This window comes from Danio aesculapii, chromosome 15, assembly GCF_903798145.1.
Source record: "Danio aesculapii chromosome 15, fDanAes4.1, whole genome shotgun sequence".
Taxonomy (NCBI): domain Eukaryota; kingdom Metazoa; phylum Chordata; class Actinopteri; order Cypriniformes; family Danionidae; genus Danio; species Danio aesculapii.
Window position 1 is genome coordinate 46,516,897 of NC_079449.1, and position 13,134 is coordinate 46,530,030.

The 13,134-nt window shown below is 38.4% G+C and overlaps 1 protein-coding gene across 1 annotated transcript; it reads right to left on the bottom strand.

Annotated features, from left to right (window-relative positions):
- Positions 1-9,693: 9,693 nt before the first annotated feature.
- On the bottom strand, positions 9,694-12,579 carry LOC130241831 (P2Y purinoceptor 14-like). Its single transcript, XM_056473794.1, has 2 exons — positions 12,180-12,579; positions 9,694-10,370 (listed from the first exon to the last, which is right to left on the bottom strand). The coding sequence occupies exons 1-2, from the start codon at positions 12,575-12,577 to the stop codon at positions 9,770-9,772; spliced, it is 999 nt and encodes a 332-aa protein (XP_056329769.1). The 5' UTR covers positions 12,578-12,579; the 3' UTR covers positions 9,694-9,769.
- Positions 12,580-13,134: the final 555 nt, after the last annotated feature.

Sequence of the window (13,134 nt, forward strand, 5' to 3'; positions counted from 1 at the left end):
GCATTGCAGAACCAGGTGGTTAGTAGGTGTGCATATATGAATGTGTGTGCTTGTGCATGTGTGTGTGGTGGTTTGTTGATTCTGTGGTAAGATGGGACACGGTATCTACAGACTACATTTGAACCACTAAACTGTGCTGCAATAATATTTTTAGCCTTTTTGTTTCACTTATTTGCAAGTCAAAGTTTTGTTTTTTTCCGAGGCGACATCGCTACATGAAAGCAGCGTGTTTTGTTCTATATGATTGCACTTTACTTGAAGGGGTGTTCAAAAGATTGTCGTATAATCATGACATGACGTTAATGTGAATGGGATTTTCTGCATGCTTCAGACAACTGCTTTAAAGTGCCATTCGCTCAATTATAGCATTTTAAATGCAAAGATGACATTATTGTTATGACAACTTGACATCACGACCTGTTTTTATTGTTGCCATGACAACTTGACATTACCAAGACAACAAAACTTGTCATAAATCTGCCATAAACATGATTGTCATGCGGCATATGATTGTCGTGAGGCATTATAATCGCAACCCAGGCTCATTCTGATTAAGTACCTCAATATACATTTCTGGAGAGCGCCAAGTACGTCCCAGGAGCTACGTTTTTTGCAGTTTTGGTTTTCACAAATCCACCAGAGGCCGCTGTGTATGCTTTTTGAGATCTCAAATTTCTCTCTGCTGTTCTCGCGTGAATCCACCAGAGACCGATATCAACTGACTGACGGGCCGATCGCCTCACCCACCCCTATCCCTAATCCTAACCAATAGTGTTTTAAAAAGCACCGTTTGACCAGCGCCCAGCCACTTCCCTAAACCCAACCGATAGTATTTGAAAAAGCAGTCCAGAAAAAGAAAATCCCTCGCCTGATTTTTACCACGTTTTCAGATTTTACCATATTCTCACCCTTTTATTTACTTGTTTGTTTTATTTTTGGGCTTCTGTTTTTGTCTTACCCGCTTTCTGGAACTATTCTTCACCAAATCTAAACCCCATTGTCATGATCAACTCCTCTCTGTGTCTTAAGTCCCCCGATGTACATGGCGAGCTACTGGTCAAACTGGTAACAGCGGGAAAGCCGTCAATAAGGAGGTAAGGAGGAATGTAATGATAAGGATGTAATCAACAAGGAGGTAATCGCGAAAAGGAATGAAAAGGATAAAGGAAAAGGAGTCATACCGCCCCGTAGTGTTCTTTTTAAAGATTAAATGCAAGCATACATTCCTCTGGCTACATAATTTGTGATCTCCAGGAATGTATATAGGGCTACGTTTTCATTGGGCCATATCATACACCCGGCGCAATAGGGTGCAAAACACGTTTCCATGATGTGTTGCTATTTTCTGACCAACGCAACCTTAATTTTTCAGTTTTCCGCCATGTTGGTGAGGCATGGAGGCATTATAATCGCAACCCAGGCTCATTCTGATTAAGTACCTCAATATACATTTCTGGAGAGCGCTAAGTACGTCCCAGGAGCTACGTTTTTTGCAGTTTTGGTTTTCACACATCCACCAGAGGTCGCTGTGTATGCTTTTTGAGATCTCAAATTTCTCTCTGCTGTTCTCGCGTGAATCCACTAGAGGCCGCTATTGACTGACTGACGGACCGATCGCCTCACCCACCCCTATCCCTAATCCTAACCAATAGTGTTTTATAAAGCACCGATTGACCAGCGCCCAGCCACTTCCCTAAACCCAACCGACAGTATTTCAAAAAGCAGTCCAGAAAAAGAAAATCCCTAGCCTGATTTTTACCACGTTTTCAGATTTTACCATATTCTCACCCTTTTATTTACTTGTTTGTTTTATTTTTGGGCTTTTGTTTTTGTCTTACCCGCTTTCTGGAACTATTCTTCACCAAATCTAAACCCCATTGTCATGATCAACTCCTCTCTGTGTCTTAAGTCCCCCGACGTACATGGCGAGCTACTGGTCAAACTGGTAAAAGCGGGAAAGCCGTCAATAAGGAGGTAAGGAGGAATGTAATAATAAGGATGTAATCAATAAGGAGGTAATCGCGAAAAGAAATGAAAAGGATAAAGGAAAAGGAGTCATACCGCCCCGTAGTGTTCCTTTTAAAGATTAAATGCAGGCATACATTCCTCTGGCTACATAATTTGTGATCTCCAGGAATGTATATAGGGCTACGTTTTCATTGGGCCATATCATACACCCGGCGCAATAGGGTGCAAAACACGTTTCCATGATGTGTTGCTATTTTCTGACCAACGCAACCTTAATTTTTCAGTTTTCCGCCATGTTGGTGAGGCATGGAGGCATTATAATCGCAACCCAGGCTCATTCTGATTAAGTACCTCAATATACATTTCTGGAGAGCGCTAAGTACGTCCCAGGAGCTACGTTTTTTGCAGTTTTGGTTTTCACACATCCACCAGAGGTCGCTGTGTATGCTTTTTGAGATCTCAAATTTCTCTCTGCTGTTCTCGCGTGAATCCACTAGAGGCCGCTATTGACTGACTGACGGACCGATCGCCTCACCCACCCCTATCCCTAATCCTAACCAATAGTGTTTTAAAAAGCACCGATTGACCAGCGCCCAGCCACTTCCCTAAACCCAACCGACAGTATTTCAAAAAGCAGTCCAGAAAAAGAAAATCCCTAGCCTGATTTTTACCATGTTTTCCGATTTTACCATATTCTCACCCTTTTATTTACTTGTTTGTTTTATTTTTGGGCTTCTGTTTTTGTCTTGGAACTATTCTTCACCAAACCTAAACCCCATTGTCATGGTCAACTCCTCTCTGTGTCTTAAGTCCGCCGACGTACATGGCGAGCTACTGGTCAAACTGGTAACAGCGAGAAAGCCGTCAATAAGGAGTGGTCAGCTGGTAATCGCGAAAAGGATAAAGGAAAAGGAGTCATACCGCCCCGTAGTGTTCCTTTTAAAGATTAAATGCAGGCATACATTCCTCTGGCTACATAATTTGTGATCTCCAGGAATGTATATAGGGCTACGTTTTCAGAAACAAACTCATTGGGCCATATCATACACCCAGTGCAATAGGGCGCAAGGCACGTTTCCATGATGTGTTGCTATTTTCCGACCAACGCAACCTTAATTTTTCAGTTTTCTGCCACGTTGGTGAAATAGCAAATCCATTTGCGAAACTTTGTGGATTCATGGGTGTTACAGTTTATAACATTAATAGAAAAGAGGTGTGTTAAGGCGCATTGTTGGCGCGTTGCTATTTTGAGGAACTAAAATAGACTGTTCAATAGACCAGCTGAGAGCAGTGCAAAGCACGTCAGTTGAGCGCCTCACTTACTCATTGCTTAAAACACCAGGATGTACAGCAATACGCAAATATCTTTACAAATCAAAAAGAATTAAAATATTACAAAAATTTATATTTTCTATATAAATATAAACCAGTACCTCCATGCCTTGTTCACGTCGGGGCTTATTTGAGTTTATTCAAGACAACTTGCTTTTGTATAATGTTATTTTTTTATTAGTGTTACTTATTATATGAATATTTGTATTTGTTTTATTAAAAACAAGCTTAGATTTGTCCACCTGTCAGGTTTTGGACCATTTGGGGCACAGGACATGTCTTTGGATATAACTTCCACTTATTATTGTTCATTTATTCGTTTGCTGGAAATTAGAACTGAATTTAGAAATAGTTTTAAAACAAATCTTTGAGCTTAACAAACGAAATTAATTATGTAGGCTAATGGAGGTCTTCAGTGAGTGCGCCCAGATGGCCAAATGGAGGAGGCTCCTTTTTTATCCTCAAGCTCCAGATGGTCTGTTTAACTGTTTAACAAGCGTTACACTCAAGTCCGCCATCTAAAGAGGAAAAAGACCATGGCAAGACGCAACTGACTCTTAAAGGGAATAAGAGATGAGACTCTGACCTGTTTACATGGTAACGTAAGAATCTTAATCAGAGTATTGTTTATTGAAATCGAAGTATTGGTGTACATGTAAACGTACTCAGATGACTCAAGCCCCAACCCTGGAAAAAAGATGTTCACTGATTTTGATGAGTCTTTCCACAGGTTAGGAGTAAGCTTATGTCAAGGTATTTGCATAATGGTATCTTGCATTCATGCTAACAAACTAACGATCACAATAAATATATTAATGCGATTTTAAATATATAAAATATGAATTGATGTATACTTTAACCTTTAATTATATATATTTATTTTGTCAAATTAAACGTTTTTCTAGTGTCATCCACTATAAACGTGTGGCTCAAACGTATTGGTTTAGGCACCGGTATTGAAATAACGCTAAACGGTACCCAACTCTAATCATAGCTGAGTGAATTACACTTAACGACAGTTGTTATAAGCATAAATGAAATCTCACGTGCCATGTCATGATTATAAAGGTTTAATGACACTGTTATGAACAAAGTGTTAATTACTTTTTAAATGCTTTAATAATCTCACACTCTTGGGGGGAGGGGGGATGGGTTGATTTTAATAGGTTTTAAAATAGGTTTTTAAGTTTAATAGGTTTTTGTAATGCTGTTTTCAGTGATTTTGCAAAACGAATCAATGATTTGCTTTATGATTCAGCAGTTTTGTTGATTCCTGAGCAACAGTTTGTTCTTGCCATGCAAATGTCTTGCTGTAGCTGTGGGGCATTGTGAATAATCTGCTACGCTTGATGCATTTACACAGGAACTCACGCTATGCTCACTAAAATAGCAAGAACCAGTTAAATAAGTCAGTTCCTTTAATTGTTGCAAAAACTGATTATAGTAAAGCTGCTATACACAATACACACACACTTTTCACTATTCACCCTCAACTTGTTTCATCTTCAGTCTAGCACATGGGTGATTCCAGGGGTGATTTTAGGGCATTTCTGTGTGGAGCTTGCATGTTCTCCCCATGTTGCTGTGGGTTTCCTCCACAGTTCAAAAACATGCACTATAGGTGAATTGAATAAGCTAAATTGGTGGTAGTGTATGTGTGTGAATGCAAGAGAGTATGGGTGTTTCCCGGTGCTGGGTTCTGGGCAGCTGGCATTGCATCCACTGTGTAAAACAAATGCTGGATAAGTTGGCGGTTCTATATATATATATAAATGGGCTGCACGGTGACGCAGTGAGTAGCACGTTCGCCTCACAGCAAGAAGGTCGCCTCGGCTGAGTCATATGATACATTTAATACATTTACATATTAAGTAATTATGTCTTAAAATGAATTTACGACTAAAAATAATATTTTTTTTTAAATTTGGCTGCTGGACTGCTCTATGATTGAGTTTTTTTTATTGTATATTAAATAATATTTAATTATATAAAAAAAAATTGTTTGGGGGCTGCACGGTGGTGTTCGCCTCACAGCAAGAAGGTTGCTGGTTCAAGCCTCGGCTGGGTCCATTGGCTTTTCTGTGTGGAGTTTGCATGTTCTCCCCATGTTTGTGTGGGTTTCCTCCGGGTGCTCTGGTTTCCCCCACAAGTCCAAAAACATGTGGTACAGGTGATTTGGGCAAGCTAAGTTGTCCATAGTATATGTGTGTATGGATGTTTCCCAGTGATGGGTTGCAGCTGGAAGGGCATTCACTGCGTAAAACATATGCTGGATAAGTTGGCGGTTCATTCTGCTGTGTTGACCCCGGATTAATAAAGGGACTAGGCTGAAAAGAAAATGAATGAATGAATGAAATGATATGGTAACAGAGTTGACGCAAGATTTACGGAGACATATTTTTATTAGATAAAAGTTAGTTTTAAACAATTTGTTGTTGTAGAATTAGAGAAAAATAACTATTTAGGGTGAGAGTTTTTATAAAACTAGGGTTTTTAAAAATACAACGTGTGTGTGTGTGTGTATATATATATATATATATATATATATATATATATATATATATATATATATATATATATATATATATATATAGGCAAAGTAAAAGTAAAATAAAATATTTTGATTACACAATAATACATGATAGAAAAAATACACTAATTTTTACATCAAGAAATCATGCTTTTTGGCAATATAAGACAATATTTACTGAAAATATTGTATTGTTATTGCACGTAACATTGTGTGACCTATGAAAATAAGTAACACATTTTATAAATACTTAAAAATCTAAAAAATAAATCATTCAAAAGCTGAAAAAATAATGACTTTGTACACCATAATGTACCTTCAGTGGAGTATATGGACAGCTAGTGTTTTTCAGGCAATGATAAACCTCCGGTAAAAGCGTACTGTGACTATTTTCAATTTGAAAAGTTTCCTTTTACAGCATCAATGTTTTAATGTGATTACAATGCATTCAGTTAAATAGACTTAAGAAGTCATTTAGTTGTTCAAGCATAAGATAAAAGACACTGTAACCAAAATGTACCTTCAATTATAAAATCCCCCATATGAGATTTTGAAGAAAGCCCGAACAGTGCACAGTGCTTTGTTAGATTTTTTAAAAAGTAATCTTTTATATCTAAAAACTTCTTTTGTGTTTAACAGAAGAAAGAAAGCGTAGGGAGAGTTAACCATGACAGAACTTTCATTTTGTCTTCTAGTCTAGTGTATATTTGGTCTTTGTTTCCATCTAGTGAAGTCTCTCTGAAACCACATCCATGCATTTTCAGAAAAACAATCGAGTTTGTCACTAATCCAGCATCAAATTAACATCCATTATGAGTAGACTTTAAAAGAACAATTTTGTCCTAGATTACCTCAGGGTTTTGACTGTATTTAGCGCTTAATTAATTATTTGTTTTATATATTTGCTTCGCTAGTTCACATTCTTAAGCACTATGATCCTCTAGACCAGGGGTGTCCAAACACTTTGGGTTGAGGGCCAGATGCAAAAAAACAAAAAAAAAAAACATTGCATACATATATATAAACCCAATCGACAGTTTTAAAAAGCAATCCAGAAAAAGAAAAGCCCTCATCTGATTTTTACCACTTGTTCAGATTTTACCACAATATCATCCTGTTATTTACTTGTTGGCTTCTGTTTTGATCTTAACCATTTTCTGGAACCGTTCTTTGCTGGACTCAAACCCCGTCATTGTGGTCAACTCCTCTCTGTGTCTCAAGTCCGCTGACGTACATGGCGAGCTAACTGGACAAACTGGTAACAGCGGGAAAGCCGTCCATACTGAGGTAAGCGGTCAGCTGGTAGCACAAAAAGCAATGGCATCATACCACCCCATAGCATTTGTCTTAAAGACAAAATGCAGCCATGTGGATTTCTTTGGTTGTTGCCAACATCTGGTGAAAATTTCAAGTCAACAGCACCTTTAGAAATAAGTTTTCTGAGAAAAAATTATGACGTGTTCAATACTTATTTCCCCCACTGTATATAGGCCTACTCCATACAAATTAAATGAAATTAACTCTCTCTGAAATGAACATTAGCTGAACATAAAGATTATTACAGAACATTTACCCGAAACCTTCAGATACAAAATGCTTTGTATATGTAAACACTTACTTCCTGTCATGTGCACACGCTTTCAAGTGGCCAAGACCGCTAGTGTGGGGGTTTGGAGAAGGCATTTAAAGGTGTCAGAGTTGCGAACCGCAGTGGTGGTAAAAACTGCACAGCTTTAAGGAAATAGTATACTTTTTATGAACAGAATGTATGCAATGCTATATGGAAATTGCAAATGAGTTATCTGTAGTCATTGAAGAAGTTTGATTGATGATATGTACATCCTCAACTACACATAGCATCATTAGCCGAATGATGTTTAACATTAGGGCTGTGTGATTTTGGGGGAAATATCTAGTCGTGATTTTTTTGACAGATATTTTGATTTCGATTTAATTTGCAATTTAATTTTGTAGTCAAGCTTCAGCTCAATAATCTGTATCATGGCTTCTTATTGCTAAAATGCAGTAAGTGTTAGCTTAAAAAAACAACTGAAAAGATATTAACTTACTTAAACATTTATTAAACCTTTCTGTAAACATGTTGAACTCAAATGAGGGAGATAGTGTAGCTTATTATACAAACAAAAATATTTGAATTATAAAAATACAGAACACTCAGCAAACTAATATGGCTGATCAGAGTCTTTCTGTAGTTTGTATTGTCTAAAACAAATTAATTATCCAACACAATCTCACGGCAATTCGTATTCTTTTGATTTAGTGGCTAAAGCTGCGGTCACACTGGGCTTTTTCTCCCATAGACTTCCATTCATACGCACGCGAATGCGTCAGACCGGAAACGCAAGGTCATGCATCAAGTTTCACATGTCGCTGCGGTGCAAAGTTCAAGCTTGGTGAACTCTGACCTGCGAAATCGCATCACTTGACTGCGTGAGACCAATCAAGGATCAAAACACGACCTCTCTGGACAGATATTTAAAACATGGAGCAAATCTGTTTTGGATGTCTCCTGGACGCCTACCTAGGGAGGTGTTCCAGGCATGTCCCATCGGAAGAAGGCCTCAGGGAAAACCCATGACACGCTGGAGGGACTATGGCTATTTCTTAATTCTAAGAATGCAGAGAACGGACTTGCGTTCTTGTAAAGACCGGTCTTCCTAGGTCACCTCGGAAGAACGAACTCAGGAGACCGCGAGGACAGAGAACGCGTCCTGTGAGAAATAAGATGCTGCGTTCTTCCTGATGGTCACATGACCCTCACGCATCTTTAACCAAAAATTATTTAAACATTACAGCATTCATACAATGATTGTTTTTCCCCTTTTCACAACATATACTCTGCATAAAGACTTTACAAATACACGTTGCACAATACAAATAAAATTTGTATTTAAATAGGAATTTATGCAAATAAACACCCTTAATAAGTTCATTCCTTTATTAAGATTTTCATGGTAATGTTTATATTCACTGTCTCATTTGGGGAAACTCCTGAGATAAATAAGTTACTCTGAACTTTAATAATAAACCTATATAAAATGCTGTGCTTCCTACCTCCAGCCACAATGACTTCTGGGACTTCTTGAGCGAGTTCGGTGCTCAAGTCTGCATCGGTGTGTCCTCGATATTAAGAACACATCTGGGAAGTTTCGCATATCCTCCGTTCTGGTGGTCTTGAGTATTGGAGCTGAACTTTGGCAGTTGATGATGACGTTACACAAGTACACGAGGACGCAAGACCACTGAAGTACGCATATTGAGAAACCGCCTATGTCTCTTGGCTGGTCTGGGAATGCCTAGGGATCCCTCCAGAATGAATGTGCTGTGAATTTGCAGTTGTCTTTAAGACCTAATAATGTCAGACAAGTTCAGTAACTGGTGTCACTAAAATTGATCGTGAACAACAGCAAGAAAATAATAAATGGTCTATTTAAATTGTTAAATTTAAAACAAAGAAGCAAGTTGCTTTGACTACCAGGGAAATACCTCACATTTGCGGTGCTAAAACATTTGCTATTGGTCTGCAGACGAATGATCTGCTCTCAAGGCTGCAGGTGGGAGATATGGCTGTACAAGGACCGCAAGTCTTTGAGATGTAGGAATGGTACTGTAAGAACAGATCAGTGGCTCCAAAAACATTTTTTGCTAGGGGGTCTGACAAGTTGCTAAATATATTGACAAAGTTGCTGGTTCAGACATGAATTCCCAAGTGCTTGTCATAATAACAACATTGGCAGTGTTGTTTTGTGCTCCATGCTTAAATTCAACACAAAACTCTTATTAGTCTCATGAGTGAACATCGTTCAGAGGACTCTTTACCCAAACACATTTAATTTTTTTGCCAACTTTTGAAAACTGAAGCATTTCTTAAATCAAAATTACGTTTATTTCAGTATATTACATTATTCTTCAGATGTTTCATGTTTGCTCTTCACTGGACCTGTGCAAATCGTTCCTCCTTCTAAGCTGGGCTCTAAAGGCCTTGCAGAAGAGGAAGTAGATTAGAGGATCAAAACAAACATTTAACACTCCAAGCAGGATTGTCACCTCTTTCAAGATGTTAAATGCGTGAACTGTTGAGCATTCACTACTGAACATGTAAGGCAGTCTCACCACATGATAAGGCACAAAGCACACGCAGAAAACTACCATTAATATTAGCATATTGCGCTTTGACTTGTTAAATGTTTGAGTGCTGGAGATGGTCTGTGTGGACAACTGAGCCTGTTGAATCTTTCGCAGAGTCTTCCAATACAGAACAATCATCGATATTAGCACGAACATGAAGGTTACAATGGACACACAGTGGATGATTTTGTAGAAAACACTGAGCTGTGGACTGTGCATGGACTCGCAGCTAATGTCTTGCTGATTGTAACTCCAGGAAGTCTGAAGAAAGAGGACCAAGTAGATGCCACACAAGGCTAGCAGGGAGAGCCAAGTTGCTACAGAAATGTGGCGGGCAGTACGAACCGTCTGCAGAGTGTGAGTCTCCAATGGTCGCACAATCTTCAGGTACCTGTGTTGAAAATACGAGGCAGTCAAAATGCAGCATACTGACTCTGACTTTGGGTAAACGATGAAGCATTAACTGAAAATAAGGATTTATTAGGTTAATCAATCTAAATTAGACCAAATCACAACCTATAAGGTGATCAGCTTCAGTTAGATTTATGTAAATTTAAATTATTATGAATTGGAGTCAGATTAAAATTCGGAGTTGGAAACAAAGAAAAATTAATTTTAATAAATAAAAATATTTCTTTTCACATGTGCTAAAAAGGCTTACACGCAATTAACCTTCACCCATGCTGTTAGTTCTGTCATAGAACTAATAGATGGACCCTTACACTGCTTAATACTGTGTGGTCAAATCTCATACCGTATCCAAGCGGCAACCTCCCGCTCTCCCTCGGGAAGCCAATACGGAAGTAACTGAAACTGCAATTCATCAAAGTTCCGCTAGTCCTGGCTCCATAATAGAGCAAATTGCAATGGAGCCCACTGTTAGAATGACCAACTTTACAGCAGAAAAAAAGGTGTTTACAGCCTGGTACAAAGAACCATTTTGGTTCATATAGCTATTATTACCCTCCATGACAACTGTGAGGGGGGTGAATTTTTTTATAACTCATCCATTTCCTTTATATTAGGTTATATTATGTTTGCATAATTAAGGGCGTGGCCACTTGAGTGACAGCTAGGTCTCGCTGGTCGCCGTCACTTCACTTTAGCTGAATCCGGCAGATTAGCCACTGATCTCGGCATATTCATCGTATTTTTGTGTTGTTTTATGTGGCTTTACACAGTCAGCTGCCTTTTGGACTTATTTCTTACAATTATCAGATGATATGGGATGCTGTGTGCATTTAATTGTGCTCACAAACCATTAATGTGGCCTCGTTTCCCATGTGAGTAAAGTTATATACTTGTATACCATCTCTATAAATGTATTTGTTTTATTTAAGATCATTTATCATTAACATTTTTCTTTAGACCCGTAATGCACTCCAGAATGTGACAGATTGATTAGCTGTAGGCTCTAGAACAGTCATCTGAAGTGTTATCATACAGTGTTATGCCTGGAGTTCATCAATAGTCCTGCATTTATTAACACACACTATATCTGAAGTGTTTGGAAGTAATTCGCGTTTTCCTCCTGTAGAAAAACATCATAAGAGCAATGTTTAGTGGCTCTCTGTATTACTACAGTGTGTTTAAAAGTCTAAACACTTTATTGATATAGTGTACAGCCAAGCACATGTGGTCAGAACACAAACGAGTCGCAGGTAATAGAGTATTAAGTGTTTCTCCCAAAGTAAAGTCTGTCTGCCAGGTCTAAGCAAAGTGCCAGCAGGTGTCTGTAGCTCCGCTCACTCTCCGCCTCTTTGCCCTTGTTTGGTATCCCGTCGTGGGTGCGATGACGCGCGAACAAAATGGCGACGGTTGGCCGCGCCTACTTGTAGCTTCTTTGGCAGTGTTCAGAAACCTATGGGTGACGTCACGGAGACTCCGTCTGTATATTTTACAGTCTATGACCATAAGGAAAGTGGTTCTGTCTTTGAGAATGTTCAGAGCTAAGTTGAAAGTAAGTACCTGATACTGGTATGCATTGCTCCCTCAGACTTAATTTGAGACATGATCATTTTTAGAGTGAGATTTTGAAACGATTACGTTCACGCATACAATATTTTTTTGTGAAATCCCAGGTGAATACTGTAAAGCTTCTTGGCTGACCACTTGCGATTGAATTACTAAAAAGCCATGTTGAAATAGGCCCACTAATAAAGCAATCACATATAGTGAAACATATAAATGAGTTTCATACCTGTTTGCAGCAATGAAGTCCATGAAGAGAATGCTTGCATACATGTTTATATAAAAGGCTGTTGCTCCAAAGCTGCAGTAAATGTTACGTATTGTCATGGAATAGTAAGCATTGTTAGCAATGCGCAAAGGTAAACAAAGGAAAAGGAAAAAATCAGCCGCTGCCAGGTTCTTCATGTAGACTGTGATGCTGGACTGGACACGTTGACTGGTGCAGAAATACACCCGCATTGTGATGCAGTTCAACACCAGACTGATGAGAAACACAAGTGAGTAGCTAAAGATGAAAGCCGGATGGGTTGAGACATCTGTGTACATTGTTTCACAGGAAATGTTTGCTATGGTCATGTTTGTTTTAATTTGATCTGTTGGGAAAGTGGTGAAGATGGTGGCATGCATTGTAGACTCCAACTCCATCTAGATAAAGCAAGAGAGATATATTAGACACGCTATGATTCATACTTGCAGATAACGGATATTGTACATAGCCTACTGTATAAGATGACATATCACATTTTGTTGTTTGCATCACTTTACTTCCTGGCCCAATTCTCACTTTTTACTACATGCTTATTAGCAGAATATTACCATGTTGACATAAGCAGCATAATTTGACAAGGGGCTGCTGGTTGAATCTGACCTGACCAGCAAAAATCAGCTAATGAAAAGCAAGAACCAGCTTAAACTAGCAGCCATCAGTCAAAACCTTACGTCACATAAAAACATACATCAAATAGAAATGGCCCGAGGCATATATAATATATTAGCACATAATATATAAATACATACAGTGATTATATGGCAATATATTACTCTATATATTATGTTTTAACCCTATGAACTTGCATACAGTCAACATTTTAAGTATTATAAGCATTATAATTGCATGGCATATTAGATTAAACTTACTTGAAATCCATCAGTAAAAAAGCTGTCCACTGAACCTAGGTGTAGAT

What these genes read in the sequence shown, in the direction of transcription:
- LOC130241831 (XM_056473794.1), bottom strand. Translation starts at nt 12,577, where the DNA reads ATGCATGCCACCATCTTCACCACTTTCCCAACAGATCAAATTAAAACA. An exon ending in GACTTCATTGCTGCAAACAG is followed by an intron (nt 10,371 to 12,179) that starts GTATGAAACTCA and finishes TTTTCAACACAG; the next exon opens with GTACCTGAAGATTGTGCGAC.